The sequence below is a fragment of the Schistocerca gregaria genome, chromosome 3 (genome assembly GCF_023897955.1).
Source record: "Schistocerca gregaria isolate iqSchGreg1 chromosome 3, iqSchGreg1.2, whole genome shotgun sequence".
NCBI lineage: Eukaryota > Metazoa > Arthropoda > Insecta > Orthoptera > Acrididae > Schistocerca > Schistocerca gregaria.
Window position 1 is genome coordinate 554,015,610 of NC_064922.1, and position 21,199 is coordinate 554,036,808.

The following is a 21,199-nucleotide window of genomic DNA, read 5'->3' on the forward strand; positions in this document are numbered from 1 at the left end:
CTACAAAACGTGACTGAACTGAAATTGTATAAAAAAATGTAAAAAAGTATTTTAGATAATAGATGTTTATAGACTTTTATATGTAATCTTACCAGGATATTTTTGTATATTTTGTTATGTTGTATTTATCTGATTCCTCAGGGGAGCATACATTCTTTGTGTGCTAAGTGTTTGGCGAGCACTAGGTCCCCTAGCTATGCAATTGTCATATTTCATTTTCGTATTCTGGCATTGCATCTTACACTTATTCTGTGATCCTGTATAATCCATCTGTCAGTCTATCCTCTCTTAGCTTTAAGAAATTATTTAGAGTAAATTTTCTTGAGTAATTAGACTTTAGAGAATTCAAATTTCTGTGTCCTTAAAAAACCGGTCCTCCGACTATTAAATGCTTTTGCTAATGTTTAACTGGGTTTGACCACTGTATGCTGTATATTCATAGCGGACTGTTCTTTTGCAGCCTGTGATAGCCTGCAGTGTATATGGAAACCATACGGACTATGAAGATGAGACTGAAATACAGTGTGTGGCATTGAGGTATACCGACCTTTAAGGAAGAAGATCACCGACCTTCAAGAAAGAAGATCACTGGTCTTCAAGAAAGAAAACACCAAAGATATGTGTAAAACTTTTCTGTTTTGTAATGTAAGGACATCAACCCTTCCGTGTTTCACGTGGAAGTGCTGATGGGGGGGTTGTGTAACATTACAGGACATATTGGGACATATTGAAGTATTCGATACTGTAGACTTTTAGGGGATGTCGATACAGATATGCAAAATGTAAAGGGAAACTTTGGTGATGTTTAAATATTGTACTGTGTCAATATTAGGACATTTTGCACAGAAAGAACAAAAATAGAATTAATGTAAATATATATTAGTGTTAGTAACCTATTTTCATTCAATTTTGTAATTATATTTCATTTTGTAAAAGAAAGACTCACTGTTTGCTGTAGCTCTGATTAATTGTATAAATTATCAGTTTTGAGCCAAATTATTTCGTATAATATGGACAAGATACTTTTAAAAACTCACCATCTAAAGAGAAAGTCTGTAAATAAACGTTTAATGCACACTTCTGGAACTTTCTATGGAGAAATTCTATATTATGATCGCAAAAATACGAAAACTTGTGAAAACTGTTTCATAACCTAATTTCGAAAGACGATTTGTATCAAGAAATATTGCTAAAATGATTTATTTACGTTTTGAAACATGATTTAAATCATTTTACATATAAATAGTTGTTCTAGATCACTTAAGAAATATCCGGAATCAAATGTCAAGATATTTCTGGAAACATCGGTACAAATCTGGTGAAGGTTATCCAGAAGCTGGTAGAAAAATGTTATAAAATCTATTTGGAAATTATGCTTGTAAGAATTTATATGTACTGATCCTTTTACTTACTTTAATCTGTACTAAAATTCTGTAATGTCTAATTTAGTTTTAAGTCGTGAATTGCTATCGTATTATAAACAAAACATTGTCAAAGACTCTCATTGTTTGGAAAGATATTAATACACCTAGGAGTTGTCAGTTGCCAGTTCGGATATGCAGTGCGGTTAGCTCGGAGAGTCAGTTGTTGAGTCTGTGAAGTCTGTCAGTTCTGTTTGTAAATAAACGTCTGTAATGAAGAATTACTTGTTGTCGTCAATATGAACTCAAGACCTTTTGCACGAAGCAGACACCTCCTAATGCAACGTTTTAATTTGGTGTTGAGGAGCTGAAATGTTATAATTTGGTGCAGAAAGTCCTGGGACGTTATAATTTGGTTGAGGAAGCTGGGATGTTATAATTTGGAGGCGCCGGAGCTGGGATGTTTTAATGGGTAGATCATGTAACTAACAAGGAGGTGCTGAATAGCTTTGGGGAGAAGAGGAATTTGTGGTGCAGCCTGACTAAAAGAAGGGATCAGTTGGTAGGACACGTTCTGAGGCATCAAGGGATCACCAATTTAGTACTGGAGGGAAGCATGAAGAGAAAAAATCATAAATGGAGACCAAGAGATGAATACACTAAGCAGATTCAGAAGGATGAAGGATGCAGTAGTTACTTTGTGATGAGGAAACTTGCACAGGATAGAGTAGCATGGAGAGCTGCATCAAACCAGTCTCTGGACTGAAGACCACAATAACAATAACAACAACAACGATACATACTTAAACAGAAAAATAATTTTTAATATGAGTTTCTTTACATGAAAGAGAGATAGAAGGAGGGAGAGGGAGAGGGAGGGGGAGAGGGAGGGGGAGAGGGAGGGAGGGAGAGAGAGAGAGAGAGAGAGAGAGAGAGAGAGAGAGAGAGAGCTAACTCAAAAAGCATAAATGTGAGAACATTACAATCTTTGACGGTCACGTAATGTTTGATGAAAGTACAAAACCATACCATTGGTCCCATACAGTTGCAGTTATAGCAGCCACTTTCTGAAATCTTCATAAATTTATCTGAAGCAATGTGCAAAGTGTCCCAACGAATCAATACCAAGACCATGTTCCTCTCCTTTACTCTTGTGTAAACATAAAACTCTCAGAATTTTACAGCATTACATATAGTCAAACAGTTTAGGTTTTAGCTCCATTTCATAGGGAGCACATAGTAACTGACTTTCATATATTTTTACTATGACATCCAGCACACCCTTTGTGTGTACAATTAAATAAACACTCTGAATCTTTCTTGTATCTGCAGAAAAAACTCAATAATTGCAAACAGAGAAGTTGTCGCTTCCCACTCTAAAAAATTCAACTGAAGTTACACATTCATAAATTTCTGTAGAACACTGAACACAGGCCAGTTTCCAAATCTTAATTATTTTTAGCGCTAATTGTTACCTTCCACTTTTGTACATAATAATTTGAAGATATGTCTTTGTGAGGAATTGCTTATAATAAGCAAATAGAACACGAAATACAAGGAACAGTTCAGAGCACATTATAACAATAACTAAGAGTGTAATTGCAACAGAACAGTACATAGGAGATCATTTATTAAAGAAATATCAGGGCAGTACCTGTGGCGACAATCTTTAGGAGTGCAAATCCACTTGGTGTATGTAGAACACTATGCAGGATAAGCTTTCTAAACAAATGAAGGTAAGTGGTTTCTGGACCATTTGTTACCTCTCCCACCAAAAGCAACTCATGGAATACTTTCATGCATGTAACTCCAATGGACAGCTGATCACAATCAGACACATAATTCCATGTTTGATATCGAGGGAATACTTCATTCAAAATGAAAATAAGTCCTGGTAAAACCAATTCACTGTAGGCATATGTCTTTTCTTCTGATGTAACAGTTGCGTTAGGCTGAAAGAATATAACACCACTATTTCTATTCATTGTAGTACTACACTCATATGATGATGATGATGATTGTAATGAACAACAATGACAACCAATAGCAAGTGACAAGTGTTAAAGATATTTATGTATTCTACACACAAACAGAAAAACATGGTGAACGAATGTCATAAGAACAAAATACAGAATATATTTGAAATTGCAGGAATATTTGAATAAATAATCAAAAAATGACCTGTACCTTCTCACAACTACAACTGCACAGAAATTAAATAAAATCAATGCCTAGAATCCAAGAGGCATATTTTTTAGTGTGTACTACTAAATTAATGATTTATAGACTTTAACAAAGGAATACTGTCAGTTTTAAATTACATATTGTTACTTTCAAAACTGGACTATTACTTCTCCCATACATACAAAACTTACCTTGATAATCCTATACAAGAAATTTAAATAGGATTTCAATAATGCATAAGTGCCACTTGGGCATTCTTCATTATAAAGCCAGTCGCCAATGGTTCTGACATACAGGTAATTGCCCGATATGAGTGTAAGATTTAATGGGGCATTCTCTAATGTTGGAAATATCTGTAGCTGCTTCAGAACTGTATAAACTTTCATTCGGTCTTGTGATGCAAGTGTGGTCATTATGTCTAAGCATGAGCTGAATACCTTAGCTGAAGCTCGCTTAATTCTTTTGAATCTAAAAGTGAAACAATTAAAATATTAGGAACAATCACTCAGGGTTATTTGGTAAGAAACACATCAAATAAATAGAATGTACTATTCACTGAAGAATACGATGTACATTAAAAAAGATAAAAACACATAGGAGAACAATGTTTCACATGAAATGATCAACAAAAATGCTATCTAATGCAAACACTAAAATCTACCTCATAAAACCAATATCAAAAAGCTCTGGCAGGTTAAGTAACTGGCAAAATTAATGAACAAGAGTCAAATACTGGTTAGATCTTTCCGTAAAAAATAATATAGAACAATTATGTTATTATCAAAGTGGATAAAAATAATCATCTTGTTAAAATAGTCATAGGGTTACTCTGGGATTGGGAGTAACCCACCACTCCTTCTTCCTCTTTCCAATACCCTACATATTTTCTTTATGTGTAGCAAACAGCTGGTTTACAAAAGACCAAAGCTGTATTCTTCTAGCTCCACTCTCAGTGCTGAAGTCAAAAATTATAAAGTGTGGATGCTAATGACAACTTTACGTTTGCAAATATGTAACTAGATGATTGCAGGACAACCACATGCTGGCAAAATCCTCAGCCCTAGATTGGAAATGTGCTCTAGAGACTGGAAGTCCACCTCTTTATTGTGCCATGCACATTAGATATTTTGACACAATGTGGGAAAAAGAGCCCCATCAACAAAAACAAATAAAATATCAACTGGGGGTATAATTACAGTTGCTAGTTTGTACAGGGGTAGGGAGGGGGGATGGGGGGGGGGGGGGGGGGCGGAGTGTCGCGATTTACATACTAAAAATTGACCATGGGGTAGTAGTGGTGGCTGGGGAGGGGTGTTACAATGGTTATTTCTGAACATCTTGAAAACTGTAGCTTCTACCAAAATGTTTCCCAGTTGAAAATTGAACTACAGTAAATTTCCCACAAATATGGTTCCATACATTTTTCTCTAGGACTAATAGTTTCCATGTTATAGAGGTGGAAAATACATATTATTAAAAATTGTGCTTTAATGGTATACAATTAATGTTTATTGTTAAATAATGTGACTTAAAATGAGTATTAAATGTCTGTACTACATCTGAGCGTATCAGAACCACATTAAGAGATAAATTGTTTTCTGTGGGTGTAATAAGTTGGAAACATGGGTTTGATATCAGAAGCATGATTCTGGTCCTGTGCTCCTGTCTTTCATAGGTCTGTAAAATGAACAGTGAGCATGCAATTCCTCATTCTGTCTAACGTAGTATGTCACAAAAAGCAACTATAGAGTGTTTCACAAAGTTATGAGTATGCCGGCTCTTCCACAGCTAGACTAATCCCTGGTGATGTGGTGGGAGACATGCTCTGGTATGAAAAGGGAGGGGGAGTTGTTATTTTTCACAAAGTGTGTTAACAATATATGGAATACAAATATGGCTTACTTTAAAGGATAGTCAAATAAAAATGATACGGATTGAATAAAAGTAAGTGAACACTTTATTACACAATGGAAAATCCAATATGGAATGTAAGAATATCATGAAAAGAACTGTCAGAAAATGAGCTTTTGGCCAACTACAACTAGGCCTTCATTGTAAATAGGCAACAAAAGACACCTCAGCAGTCAGAGACTGTGGAGGTCACGTGTGTGTGTGTGTGTGTGTGTGTGTGTGTGTGTGTGTGTGTGTGTGTGTGTGTGTGTGGTGTATTTCTGACAAATGACTAGTTGGCCAAAAGCTCACTTTCTGAGTGAGTTTTTGTTGTACGTATCTGTGACTCAGTATCTCCTCTATATATGGTGAGTAGCAACTATCCTTTTCACAATATTGTAAACACTTTATTGTTTCCAAAAGAATCACCATAACTGTTACTGCATTTTCCTCACTGTGAGAAAAGACAGTCCATGCTTGCATGGAAAAATGTTTGTAGATGCTTCCAAAATCATTATTGTCCTCAAATGTACACCTCTTTGTAAATAGCAGATCAATGGAAATGAATGTCTTTCTTCAGGGCTCCAAAAATGTAGTAATCACATGGGGAGAGGTTGGGCCTATACAGAGGATGTGTAAGGGCTCCCCAGCAAAACGTCTGCAGCATACTCAAAACAAAATTATTTTATGTTACAAAGGCTTGAGTACTTACCTAGTAATCATTGTGACAGTGTAGTTGACAGCATTTGTAAGTTCGGGACATAAATCCACTTTAGCTAAAAGCATGTTGTTGATTATATGAAGTCCTGTTAGCACATTCTCTTCAGCACTTGACAGGTCACCATCATCACTTGATAACTTCTGTTTGAAAAATAAAATTCTATAAGGCTACTGACATATAAGTATAATATTAATAAAAGAGTACCACATGAAATTCCCTTATTCATATTTCTTCATCTTATTTTTGTGATATATTCCTGACAAACAACTTTTCCAGTGTACAAATCTAGAAGTTACACAGGATGTTTAAATTATAAAAACAAATGGATGGGACAAGCAAAAGCCATGATGGGTAAAACTATCAATTCTGTGACAACCAGACACAGGAATATCTGCTTCCATAGCTAAGCACTCATCATGTCCGACTGCCACGTGGAGGACCCGAGCTCAGTTACCAGTACTGCCTGAGATTTTTCCTTGGTGTGAGGACTGGAATGAAGTGCACTCAGCCTCGTGATGATAAACGAGGAGCTGCTTGAGTGACAAGTAGCAGTTCCCAAGTAGACAAAAATTGCAATGGGAGGGAGGGTGATGTGCTAACCCAATGCCCTTGCATATCTCAATAAAATGGCAACATTGGCAGAGGCTGGCACACCCGTTGGTCAGAACTCAATGATCCATCAGGGAGTGTGTGCAGAGCTGGTTATGAAGAAAGTGAGGTGTAGCATGTATGAGATAGCAGTAAATTTCATTATGTTGGCTCAGTACTAACATCAAAATGACAATTCAAATTCACGTTCAAATAACTGAATGTTTGCTCACTGTATAAAAGAAAAATAAGCAGCTAGAGAACGTAAGATGTGACCAGCAGAAGATATAACAAGTCTCACAACGTGTCTCTCATGTAGCTAAAAAGGCAGCTACTACTTCCCTTCAATATTCTGTCGGCAAATAATGCTTCAGCAGTTTTATTCTGTTTTAATAAATTATTTAAACAAATCTCTCTTGCAGTATCTGTGTACAGATGCGATAAGGCTAGATCTCTATGATGGTAACAACTGAAGGCAAGAAATATTACTTGTGTCATTCAATACTAGTGAGAGTCTGTTTCACATTCTGTTTTGGAGAAAGAACAAGGTTAGAAGCTGCTTCTCCTCACCTTACAATTCAACCGCTACTAACATTACTGTCGAATGCCTTATTAAACCTCTCTTTGATGTACTCAGTATATTTACAATATACAAAAAAGGGGTATGCACATAGGTATAAGACCTGTGAACAACTGTCCCACATTCTTGTTTGTCTGCTAGTGACGTCGTTGCTATTTGGCTCCTGTTGACAAACTGATGCAATGTGTGGTCCCATGGTTGATCTACAGCTATATGATACTGTTATGCACTAACCACTGCATAAACACCATCAGAGGATGTACCAGATAAACTCATTATGACCCAGATCTTTTGAAACTCGTGTTGATTGTTCCAAGTGTGTTGTCACTAGTAGTTGCTCCTTCCAATGGAAAAATCAGTGATGCTCAAATTTCTATCAATTCTTTGAAAAGATTACTAGTTGTGTCATTTCTGTAGTATCAGTGATGTTATCCACAGCAATTAAAAATTCTTCCAATCAAAAAATTTCTGCCCTCCACCCCAATTTCTACCCATCTGTTGAAAGCACATTTCAAAAACAAACACTTAAGTGTTTTTTCTCCTCATCAAAGAACAGTAATAAATGGAACATCTAGTAAACATTTTCTAATAAATTCCCATTTGTTACACAATTTAGAATATTTAGCACTTTCTTTGCATGTCACAAAGTTAACTCTGACACTGCAGTAGTGATGCATTTTTGTTTTTGAGCATTTACTACCAAGTTCTCCCCTAACTTTCATACTCCAGCTTTTCATACTGATCCATTAGTTTTTTAGTTGAGTTGCATATTTTGAAATAACATTTATCTTTAAATTGTATTTTATGTTAGTAAACATACTGCGCAAGAAAAATAAAGGAAAAAAGGAAATAAAGGAAAAACAAAAAATGGAAAATAAAAAAAAAAGTAAAGTGAAAGACCATATTTCCCTGTCCAACCATATATAATCTAAAAATTCTCTCCCTCCACTTACTTTTCCATTCTTAATATTCAGAACTTTTCTTTTAGAATATGGGAAGGAGAGAGACAGGTTGATAATTAGAGGTCACTTGCTTATATCCACTTATAGAAAAAAGTGTTAGTACCGCATCCTTCAGTCTTGCAGGGAATAAATAATGACTCAGGGACGAGTTACAGAGTTAACATAAGGGGGTTGCGATCAAGCCAGCACAAGATTTTAGTCATGTGTTTGAAACATACCAGCTAGAAAAGTTACTGCTTTTCAATGGCCTAATGTTTTTCTGTTACGTTGCTAACAAATAATTTGGCAAAACTGACATCTGGTGCTGAAGCATCAATGCTTGTCTAAATACTAGCAAAGCTAATGGATCTGCTTTCGATGTCCCCCCCCCCCCTTTTTTTGCATCAACTGATTGGAAGCATTTACTGCATTTATTAGACAATGATTTGAATTTAATAACATCTGTCTGCTGCTACTGTCATCAAAGAATTGAATATCATTTACCTTACTAAGTTTGTTTCATGCCTGATAATGCTCCAAAATCTGTACAGAATCAGAAGAGAACTGAAGGAGTTTGAAGACTGGAAGAAGAACCAAGATCTAGGACATCCCTTAAATGTAGATGTGTTAGTATCCATTGTAATAATGTGACTGCTATGGCAGGTTAAAGCTAAGTTAGCAGGAATGAAAGAAACAGCATGCAGCTTCCTGGAACAGATGGACCAAGTAGATTCAAGAGTCCCACTCACAAAACTATTATTGGTAAAGTATACGGTTACAGGTGATTCTGTAAATGGACGAAAATTCAGCAAAAGGAAAAGAAACTACAGAATCTCATCTGATAAAAAGAAGAAACCCATGGCATAGTTGAAAATGATGATGAAAAATCAAGTATGGCAATGATTGTGACAAACAGCTGAGTGGGTAGCTATGGGACTATGAAGTGAAAGTATTTAAACATCAATTTGTACAATGATGATTAATATGCAACTGGTGATGAAACAGGAGACTCTCACAAGGACAGCTTGTATCTTGGACAGTGCATTTTTGGACACTGTTGATTGGATTAGTGTTCTGACAAACAATGTTGTTAGGATACTGTAAGTGTAGAACTTTCTGTTGTGTGATTAGTGCATACCTACATGCAGTGACACTAAGTTTCTACACCACTTGCATAATTTGGCCAAATGATCAGACATGCAGACCACTGGCACAGTAATATTATTGTCATGCGCACAGTCAGTCACACTTCAAACACTGTCATAACAAAGGTTATAGTACAGATAAGTGTACTCCCATTCCCCGCTTCCCGGCATGGCAGGAACTCAGCCATAGCACACACTGCTACTATGAGTGATGTGAATAGTTCTGTGATCCAGTGTAAAACAGCATTAACATATTAAAAGTGAGAGCAACAGCTTGTAAGATGGTGGTGAGAAAGAGGTGTGAGGAGGGATATGCATCACCTACATAGATGGCTTCTCTTCTTTAGTTCTACCCCCACGTAATGAACAGTTCGTCAGTATGCCACGTTCTACATTCAAATTCTAAAATTCAATAGAACAGTTTGGATTCCTTAAGGATTCCAATATAGAGAAGGCTTTTCACACATTAAGTGAGAATGTACTTAATTTATTAGACAACAATTTAGAGGCTACTGGCATTTTCTGTGACCTGTCGAAAGCCTATGACTGTGTGCATCACAGCATTCTCTCAAGTAATTCAAAATATTATGGTGTCACCAGCAGTGCTGCAAAATGGTTGGAGTCTTACCTAACTAACAGGAAACAAAGGATGCCATTGTGAAATACCTGTGGAGTAAGCAATCAGTCTACATCTGATTGGGAAATAATTACATTTGGTGTTCCTCAAGGTTCCGTTTTGGGACTGTTGCTTTTTCTCGTGCACATTAATGGCCTCTCATCTGTTACATTGCCAGATGTTAAGTTTGTTTTGTTTGCAGACAACACAAAAATTGCAATAAATAACAAATCACGTACAGAAATAATCAATTTTTGACAATATAATGTAACAGTCAGTTAATTGCTGGAGCCCACCCACGGTCATCCTGCAGACATCTATTTAAGGATCTAGGGATCCTCACAGTAACCTCACAGTATATATATTCCCTTATGAAATTTGTTGATAATAATCCAACCCAATTCAAAAGTAATAGCAGTGTGCATACCTATAACACCAGGAGAAAGGATGATCTTCACTATGCAGGGTTAAATCTGACTTTGGCACAGAAAGGGGTAAATTATGCTGCCACAAAAGTCTTTGGGCACCTACCAAACAGCATCAAAAGCCTGACAGATAGCCAAATAACATTTAAAAATAAATTAAAAGAATTTCTAGATGACAACTCCTTCTACTCATTGGCTGAATTTTTAGATATAAACTAAGTAAAAAAAAAAAAACCTTAATCATTAGTGTCATGCAATATTTTGTGTAATGTAATTTCTTGTACAGACATCTTTTATTAACCTGACACGTTCCACGTCATTACGAAGTGTCGTATTCATGATCTATGGAACAAGTATTAATCTAATCTAATCTAATCTAATCTGGATATATAAAAAAATCTACTCACCAAGCAGCGTCAGGAGAACATGCACATAAAAAAAAAAATGTTTCACACATGCAAGCTTTTGGAACCAATGGCTCCTTCTTTTGGCAAAAGGGCTGAAGGGGAAGGAAAAGGGGTGAAGGCAAAGGACTGGAAAGGTTTAGGAAAAGGGGTAGGCTTCAGAAAAGTCACCCAGAATCCCAGGTCAGGAGAGACTTACCAGACGGGATGAGAAAGAAAGACTTCATAGATGAATATTTTAACAGGGACTGTTAGGCCAGTTTACATAATAGAGTGTATCAGATTTCAGTTTTGAAAGCACTTGGTCACAACAAACAAGATTAGGTATTCTGTGTATGACAAATTTATTAAAGTGCATAACTATGTTTATTCTGACACTGTATTACTTATGTAAATATTAGCAGTTCCAATTTACTGTTATGTATTCATATATTTTGACAATCTCCTACAAAATCACCAGGAAAGAGAGTATTATATTCAAATATTCTGTTGCTTTTTTATGTTATACTTTGTGACATGTTCCACACCCATGAAAATCATCTCATTTGTTGGATCTATGGAAGGAAAATTGAATCTAATCTAATAAGAAATGTCATACAGAGGTGGTAAGTTTGTTTAAGTAACAAAAACAAACATCAGAAAAACTGTACAAAGCACTGCAAGATAAAGTTAATAGGACAAGGCTTTTACATTCATCACAGAGTTTTGTGATCGTCAACATTCACTCAATGTATTAATAGTATACTATACATACAAACCTCTTCAACCAGGGCCTTTTGCTCATTATAAACAGCTTCATAAAAACTGAAATTCTCAACATGCCAGCTGATTAACGGAGGTGCAATGAATGTACCTCGAGTGTTTTGAAGAAGAAAATTTGAGAATTTCATTGGCTTTCTAGTGCCCTGAAGTCTCCAAGTGTCCGATGATTCTTGACAAATATTCCTGTTCATATCTTCTTCACTTACAATATCGCCAAACCGTTCCATCCTCACTAACTCTGAATGTATCTGAAATTTTAAGCAAGTAATAAATGAATCTGAAAACTACAATTACTTTAAAAAATTGTGTTCATAACAAACATACCTTCCGAGCACTGTCTGCACTATCAGAAGATAATGCCTGAACAACTCTAGCAAATGGTAAGAATTGTCCGATGGGAAATTTGAGAGCAAGGAGCTCACATAAAAGCCTCAGGCCATGATTTTTTCTTGTTTTCCAATAAGTATCAACTATTGTTGGATGATCTAGCACGGAGCCAATGAGATCACTCAATCCCTTCATGCAACATATTGTATTTTCATCAAAATTATTTGCAATTACCAGCAGAAGTAAATATACAGTTCGGTATGCAACTGCTGATAGTTTGGTAACATCCTAGGTAGCAAAAGAGAAAAAAAGTAGTTTTATTTATAGTGACAATTACAACATAAGTTTCTGAGTGTAAAGTAACACCTTTCATGAATATGTGTGTGTGTGTGTGTGTGTGTGTGTGTGTGTGTGTGTGTGTGTGTGTGTGTGAGAGAGAGAGAGAGAGAGAGAGAGAGAGAGAGATTTTATGTGCAAGAAGGTTAACACAAATCTAAACATTTTTTAATCTACATTATACACACGAAATACTTGATTTACGCAAATGAAATATTTGATTAAAATCTGTATAACTGTGCCACATAACTTAACATAGTTCACCTCTTCTCTAGTCAGTATGCATCTACAACATACAAGATCAGTTCCATGTTGGACAGCCAAAAACAATCCGCCAAGTAGCAATCATAATAATATAGCATGTGAAATGGCAGTAGCTACAGTGGAAGTACTTTCCTTATACTCCAGAATATAACACACACAATATTTTGTCTGCTCCACTGGCCTACCAAAGAGGGCATGACCATTGATACATGAGCACTCCGCATATGAAAATTTCATAATGGAAACAATAAAAAAATTAAGAGAGATTAGCGTTCACTGATTGATGCATTGCACATAAACACAGATAATAGCGCAGAAGTATTACTAGCTTTTGAGCTGATGCCTTTTTTCAAGAACAAAAATACTCTCATTTAAATAAAGACACTCAAATGCCTACATCCTACGAGTGACAACATTGAACATCTATGAACAGTTAATCAGGATGACAGTAATGGAGAGAGAGGAAAAGTGAGTTGTCATAGAGAGTTGGTTAGATGTATGAGACAAGGAAGGTATGTGGAGGTAGTGGGAGGCATGACGCGGGGAAGACAGATGGGTCTCAACAGATGTATCAAAATGAGGACTCAAAAGTATACATTCATAGTCCCAGAAGACATCAAAATGTGGTTGACAATGTTGCGAAGAATGTGGTTGCATTTTTCAAGAACTAGGCAATACCAGATTAGGAGAATGTCATCTTTTTGGACCTCATTTTGCTACTTCTACTGAGACCCACTTGTCTCTGCCTCCACCATGCCTCCTGTAAACTCTCCCCATTTCATGCCCCATACATATTACCTCTATCCATTTGCCACATGCCTTTTCTCTCTTCTCGCACCAGTCAGTATAAACAACCACTCACAAACAATGTTATCACAGGAGCAGGTAGGTGCATATGGGAGGCTGTATGGTGATGCATCTACTGATGGGAGGCTGTATGGTGATATATCTATTGAAAAAGAAAGCGAGAGGTAACCTGAAAGCTTGTAAGATAACTAAATTGTTACATGACGTAAATAAAATAGAAAGAAACTTCCACAAGTGAAAAATACATTAAAAACAAAGATTCCAAGACTTACCAAGCAAGAAAGTGCCAGTAGACAGGCACAATAAAATAACACACAAACACAAAATTTCGAGTTTTCGCAACCAGCGGCTGCTTCGTCAGGAAAGAGGGAAGGAAAAGGAAAGATGAAAGGATGTGGGTTTTAAGGGAGAGGGTAAGGAGTCATTCCAATCCCGGGAGCGGAAAGACTTACCTTAGGGGGAAAAAAGGATAGGTATACACACGCGTGCGCACGCACGTACACACACACACACACACACACACACACACACACACACACACACACACACACACACAAGCAGGCATATTTAAAGGCAAAGAGTTTGGGCAGAGATGTCAGTCGAGGCGGAAGTGTGGAGGCAAAGATGATGTTGAATGACAGGAGAGGTATGAGTGGCGGCAACTTGAAATTAACGGAGATTGAGGCCTGGTGGATAACGAAAAGAGAAGATATATTGAAGGGCAAGTTCCCATCTCCGGAGTTCAGATAGGTTGGTGTTGGTGGGAAGTATCCAGATAACCCGGACGGTGTAACACTGTGCCAAGATGTGCTGGCCGTGCACCAAGGCATGTTTAGCCACAGGGTGATCCTCATTACCAACAAACACTGTCTGCCTGTGTCCATTCATGTGAATGGACAGTTTGTTGCTGGTCATTCCCACATAGAAAGCATCACAGTGTAGGCAGGTCAGTTGGTAAATCATGTGGGTGCTCTCACACTTGGCTCTGCCTTTGATCGTGTACACCTTCCGGGTTACAGGACTGGAGTAGGTGGTGGTGGGAGGGTGCATAGGACAGGTTTTACACCAGCGAGGATCCTCCCCACTCCACCAAGAGTGTCTTTCCGCCGTCCACCTAACCTTCGTAAGCTCTTGGTTCATCCCTATGAGATCCCGAAACCGCCTTCCCTACCCTCTGGCTCCTACCCTCGTAACCACCCCCCGGTGTAAAACCTGTCCTATGCACCCTCCCACCACCACCACCTACTCCAGGTACTCCAGGTACTCATTAAAAATCAAGATCTGGTCATATGATCGAAAATGCTCTCTTACTGGGTGATGCTCTGGTGACTTCAAAGCTAGGAGTAATAAGACGCTATACTTGTGTTACAGGAGTTTTAGCTGAAGTTATGTGGTTTTTGCGTACTTTTACTACAAAAACAGTTTACCTATTCAGAGTCTTGTGAAAGTTGATCATTTGTGCTCCATGCATTTAGATGGGTGGTATGTGCAACAACAGACACTCTTTTCCTTGCTCTCTGCAACATCATTAAACTCGCTCAAAACAAGGGACTTGTAGAACTTTTGCAAATGGGTCCATATATTATAACTAGATTGTCAACTATCAGTCAGGAGCTATGACCCAAACCACAAAAAAATTATTCCTGGTAAAACTTAGTGCCAGTTTCCTGTGTAAGGGTACTCATCTGTCAGGCCTACCATGGCAGAATGGATAGTGCATATGACTGGAGTGCAAGAGGTCACATGTTCGATTCCTGGAAGGTTCATATATATTTTTAAAGTTTTACACGAAACAAAAAAAATAGCATTGGCACAAACTGATTGTAGCAGTTGTTTCAGTTGTGGGATGTATTGTATCTAGCTTCACAATAGTCTTAGTCTAAGAAATGGACCACAGAGGATAAAGGCATTTACTTTGTGAGCAAACAATTCACTTTTTTGGAAAGCATCGCTAGTAATGAAAATATAGCCATACATCCACGATACAATGAGGTGTGGGATGACGAGGTTACATGAAGAGATATAAAGCATGTACAACATGCAGGTGACACAAATGTAAGGACTGTGATGTTTATGAGGGTAAATTAATGTTAGCGTCTGAAACAGACTTACTTTATCTTTATGTACGATGATGAAACTGCAAAAGTTTAAACAATAAGGATCCTAGCTACACAATACAAACATAAAAATAGTTTTTAATAAAGAAAAAACTGTACGGTCACATTAACTAGAAATTATCATTTTGAACATGACGTGTGAACTGCGATTGCAGATTAAGCACATGTAAACAGCGAGGAAAAAACAATACTATTCTGTTTCTGATAGGTGTGGTAATGTCTCGTTAATTGTGATTTGGATTTCATGTGAGACTGCCAAGTTGTTTTACAAATAAGTTAAAATGTTCTTTTGGGTTAGATTCGAACCATCGATCTACGGACATCGTCTTATAAAATTTGACAGTTTATTGCGCTACCAACTGAGCTACTGAATAACTGAGATGTAGTTAGGTAAAAAGACAATTTTCATTAGGAGTTTAATTTTGTTGAATGACGCTATCCTTCATTCTAACAGTGGGAGAGCATGCCTCGGGGATAAGTAAATGTTAACCTCACAGTGCAACACACTTTTAATTAAGTCAATGAACCTGTGTGTCGACGTAGTGGCAATTTGCCGGTGCACTGCAACAACATTTTATGCATCTACTCATTCCCTGGAACACTCAAAAATGTGTCATGGTAACTGTCAACTGCTTCACATCTGCTGTGCAGCAAGCTACGTAAATTTAAGTATTAACTGTGTTTTTCATACTTCGAGTACTAGTAATAGTGTTCCATAGATTCCGTGTGTTTTGAATACAGTCCAGAGACAGGTAGTGCTTATTTTCATTGTTTCCAACAAGAAGTGTCTACTAACCACAGTTTAGTCAGCTATCAGCCACCTTTGGTGAATTAGTAGTCTAGTTAAAAGTACATTACTTAACTCTCTACAGTAAATTATTGATTTCTTATTATGGATAGGACGTGTGACTCCTGTGTACGAACGCAGGAGGAGCTGGCCACTGTTTGCAAACAGCTGAACGTGCACATGGCCGCGGTCAGCCATCTTCAGGCTGCTGCCTCGGAGTGTAGTGGCAGTGGGGAGTCTGGTGCATCACATGGTACACCCCAGGTGTTACGTGCTTCACCCACCGTCCCTGCTGTCGAGACATCTTCGCAGGTACCGGGCTCAGTTGGGCCACCCCCTCCCCAAGGAGAGAGGTGGGTTCAGCAGCGTTCACATCACAGGAGGCGGAGGGTCAATGTGGAGGATGGTATTGTGGCATCACCCACTCTGCCTGTGAGTGGACATGTGGATGCTCCTTCAGCAAGGTCCGAGCAGGCACACGTGGGGGAGGGTTTATTAATGATTGGGAGCTGGGTGATGGAGCCCCTTAGGAAAATAGCAGAAAGGTCAGGGAAGAAGGCCAGCGTTCACTCTGTCTGCTTGCCGGGGGGGTCTCATCTGAGATGTGGAGGAGGCCCTGCTGGCAGCAATAGAGCACTGGGTGCACTCGACTACAAATTTTTGTTCATGTCGGTACCAATAACTCCTGCCTTCTGGGTTCAGAGGTCATCCTCAGTTCATACATGCAGTTGGCGTAATTGGTGAAGGTGGAAAGCCTCACTCGTGGGGTAGAATCTGAGCTAACTATATGTAGTATCGTTCCCAGAACCAATCGTGGTCCTCTGGTTTTGAGCCGAGTGGAAGGCTTAAATCAGAGGCTCACACGATTCTGCGGAGATATGGGGTGCAAATTTCTTGACCTCTGCTATCGGGTGGAGAAATGTACCCCTGAATAGGTCAGGAGTGCACTACACGCAGGAAGTAGCTACAAGGGTAGCGGAGTACGTGTGGACATGTGGGTTTTTTAGTTTAGAGAATTCCCTCCCTAGGCCCGACAAGACGCCTCCCGAGATGTGACAAGGTAGCAGTAGGCGAAACGCAATGGGGAATAACAAAATTAACGTGGTAATAGTAAACTGCAGGAGCGTCTATAGAAAGGTCCCAGAACTGCTCTCATTAATAAATGGTCACAATGCCCAAATAGTACTAGGGACGGAAAGCTGGCTGACACCAGATGTAAACAGTAATGAAATTCTTAACTCGGATTGTAATGTATACCGCAGAGACAGGCCGGACAGTGAAGGGGGAGGTGTGTTTATAGCGATAAAAAGTGCAATAGTATCAAGAGACATTGATGGACATCCGAAATGTGAAATAATCTGGATGAAGGTCACAGTTCAAGCAGGGTCAAACATGGTAATTGGATGTCTCTATAGGCCCTATGGCTCAGCAGCTGTTGTAGCAAAGCACCTGAAGGAAAATTTGGAAACTATTTTGAGTAGATTTCCCAACCATGTTATAGTTCTCGTTAGAGATTTTAATTTTCCGGATATAGACTGGGAGACTCAAACGTTCATAAAGGGTGGCAGGGACAAAGAATCCTGTGAAATTTTTTTAAGTGCTTTATCTGAAAACTATCTTGAGCAGATAAACAGAGAACCCACTCGTGGCGATAACATATTAGACCTTCTGGTGACAAACAGAGCTGAACTATTTGAAACAGTTAACGCAGAACAGGGAATCAGCGATCCTAAAGCGATTACTGCATCAATGATTTCAGCTGTAAATAGAAATATTAAAAAAGGTAGGAAGATTTTCTATCTAGCAAAAGTGACAAAAAGCAGGTTTCAGAGCACTTGATGGCTCGACACAAAAGTTTTAACTCAAGTAAAGATAGTGTTGACGATAAGTGGACAAAGTTCAAAACCATCATACAATATGCATTAGAGGTGAATGTGCCAAGCAAGATCATAAGAGATGGAAAAGAGACACCGCGGTACAACAACCGAGTTAGGAAACTGCTATGGAAGCAAAGGGAACTTCACGGCAAACATAAACACAACCAAAGCCTTGCAGACAAACAAAAATTACGCGAAGCGAAATGTAGTGTGAGGAGGGCTATGCAAAAGGCGTTCAATGAATTCGAAAGTAAAGTTCTATGTACTGACTTGGCAGAAAATCCTAAGAAATTTTGGTCTTATGTCAAAGCAGAAAGTGGATCAAAACAAAATGTCCAGACACACTGTGACCAAAATGGTACTGAAACAGAGGATGACAGACTAAATGCCGGAATATTAAATGTCTTTTTCCAAAGCTGTTTCACAGAAGAAGACTGCACTGTAGTTCCTTCTGTAGATTGTCGCATAGATGACAAAATGGTAGATATAGATGACAGAGGGATAGAAAAGCAATTAAAATTGCTCAAAAGGAGAAAGGCCGCTGGACCTGATGGGATACTAGTTTGATTTTACACAGAGTACGCAAAGGAACTTGCCCCCTTCTTGCACCGGTTTACCGTAGGTCTCTTTAAGAGCGTAGCGTTCCAAAGGATTGGAAAAGGTCACAGGTCATCCCCGTTTTCAAGAAGGGACGTCGAACAGATGTGCAGAACTATAGACCTATATCTCTAACGTCGATCAGTTGTAGAATTTTGGAACAGTATTATGTTCGAGAATAATGACTTTTCTGGAGACTAGAAATCTACTTTGTAGGAATCAGCATGGCTTTCGAAAAAGACGGTCGTGTGAAACCCAGCTCGCGCTTCTCTTCCACAAGACTCAGAGGGCCATAGACACAGGTTCACAGGTAGATGCCGTGTTTCTCGACTTCCGCAAGACGTTCGATACAGTTCCCCACAGTCGTTTAATGAACAAAGTAAGAGCATATGGACTATCAGACCAATTTTGTGATTGGATTGAGAAGTTCCTAGTTAACAGAAGGCAGCATGTCATTCTCAATGGAGAGAAGTTTTCCGAAGTAAGAGTGATTTTAGGTGTGCCACAGGGGAGTGTCGTAAGACCTCTGCTATTCAGAATATACATAAATGACGTCGTGGATGACATTGGAAGTTCACTGAGGCTTTTTGGGGATGACGCTGTGGTATATCGAGAGGCTGTTGAATCTCAATGTAGACAAGTGTAATGTGCTGCAAATACATATAAAGAGAGGTCATTTATCATTTAGCTACAATATAGCAGATCAGCAACTGGAAGCAGTTAATGCAATAAATTATCTGGGAGTAGGCATTAGGAGTGATTTAAAATGGAATCACTATATAAAATTAATCGTTGGTAAAGTGGATGCCAGACTGAGATTCATTGGAAGAATCCTAGGGAAATGCAGTCTAAAAACAATGGAAGTAGTTTACAATACACTTGTTTGCCCACTGCCTGAATACTGCTCACCAGTGTGGGATCCGTACCTGATAAGGGTGTATAGAAGCGATAGAGAAGATCCAAAAGATATCAGCACGCTTCGTTACAGGATCATTTAGTAATCGCCAAAGCGTTATGGACATAATAGATAAACTTAAATGGAAGACTCTGCAAGAAAGACACTCAGTAGCTCGGTACGGGCTTTTGTTGAAGTTTCGAGAACATATCTTCATCGAAGAGTCAAGCAGTATATTGCTCCCTCCTACGTATGTCTCACGAAGAGACCATGATGATCAAATCAGAGATCCTAGCCCACACAGAGGCATACCAACAATCTTTCTTTCCACTAACAATAAGAGACTGGAATAGAAGGGAGAACCAATAGAGCTACTCAAGGTACCCTCCACCTCACACCGTCAGGTGGCTTGCGGAGTATGGATGTAGATGTAGAAGTAGATGTAGACTTTTCAGTAGATCTACTTATACATCATGGTACTACATACAATTTGCAATCCATTTTCCGAAATGTAAATTCCAAAACAAGACACCACTGTTGATTAGCGTTATGACAGTAGGAACAGCAAGTTAGCCAGTGAGGTCACAGGCATCACCTGACTCGAATGGAGTGTTTTAGCAGGCGTTCAAATTATTTGAATTTCATTTCCATTTTTATAAGAGTACAGAAATTCCAGAGGAAACAAAGCATGTTAGAAGCATAATATGACATTAAGCATAAAAAGACATAATTAACTGTTTAAGACAACTTGCAGAAAACAGTCATGTACCCTATTTTGGCAATGACTTGTAAACAAAAAAATAGGCTCGACTTACTATGGAAATACATGCCAGGGACACTGCGGTACAGTCACTTATCTTGAGTAGTTAATTGATAAAAGAAATTTGATTTTGTAAAAGAGGCTTTGGAGATTACTCACTTCCTCTCCACAGTTTTTAAGTAATTACCACTATTACTGCCAGACTACAAGCTTGGTGCATGAATATTGTGTCCCTGAATATCCCTTCCTTCCAACCTTATGTCTTGCTGCTGTGGAGCACTACTAGATTATAGTTACCTGCAGCTACTATTGCATGTGCTCTGGGTATTTCCATGCTACTGAACATGGACTTGCTTAGGAAAATTCTAAAACTGTCACAGCAGAATTTGGTGACTGGTAAAAATATCCAATAGTTAATCTGAGTAATTAATAAAAAATTCTATGCCTGTTTCTTGTGACCACACCAATTTACAGTTAGTCTCAGTTTCAACCTCAGTAGATACAATACTTTTATCAACTGCAACAAGCACTCCCATTTCTGTGGCATTTAATCTCTCTTTTCGAAATATATTATATGCCTCACTAAATATTTTGGAGCTTTCTACTTTGGATTTTAGCCAGCACTCAGTTCCGGGGATAATTTGAGCACAACAATTTTCCTGGAGGTCAGTCAATTCAGTAACTTGGCTATGAATACTTTGACAATTTACTTTCAAAACTTTGACAGTTGACATGTCTACTTTGGATGTGGTCTGATTTCACTCTCTGTGTATCAACTGGTGACCATTCATTACAGAAGCTCAAGCTACCGACTA

General features: G+C 38.3%; 1 protein-coding gene across 1 annotated transcript in view; it reads right to left on the reverse strand.

Annotated features, from left to right (window-relative positions):
* LOC126354410 (nucleoporin Nup188) overlaps positions 1-21,199 on the reverse strand; it is a 240,912-nt gene that overhangs the window by 146,431 nt on the left and 73,282 nt on the right. Inside the window, exons 7-11 of the mRNA XM_050004028.1 lie at positions 11,942-12,232; positions 11,614-11,865; positions 6,148-6,296; positions 3,737-4,013; positions 3,016-3,313 (exon numbers count right to left, since the gene is read on the reverse strand). Coding sequence (XP_049859985.1) covers positions 3,016-3,313; positions 3,737-4,013; positions 6,148-6,296; positions 11,614-11,865; positions 11,942-12,232 — 1,267 coding nt within the window. The remainder of the gene's footprint in view (positions 1-3,015; positions 3,314-3,736; positions 4,014-6,147; positions 6,297-11,613; positions 11,866-11,941; positions 12,233-21,199) is intronic.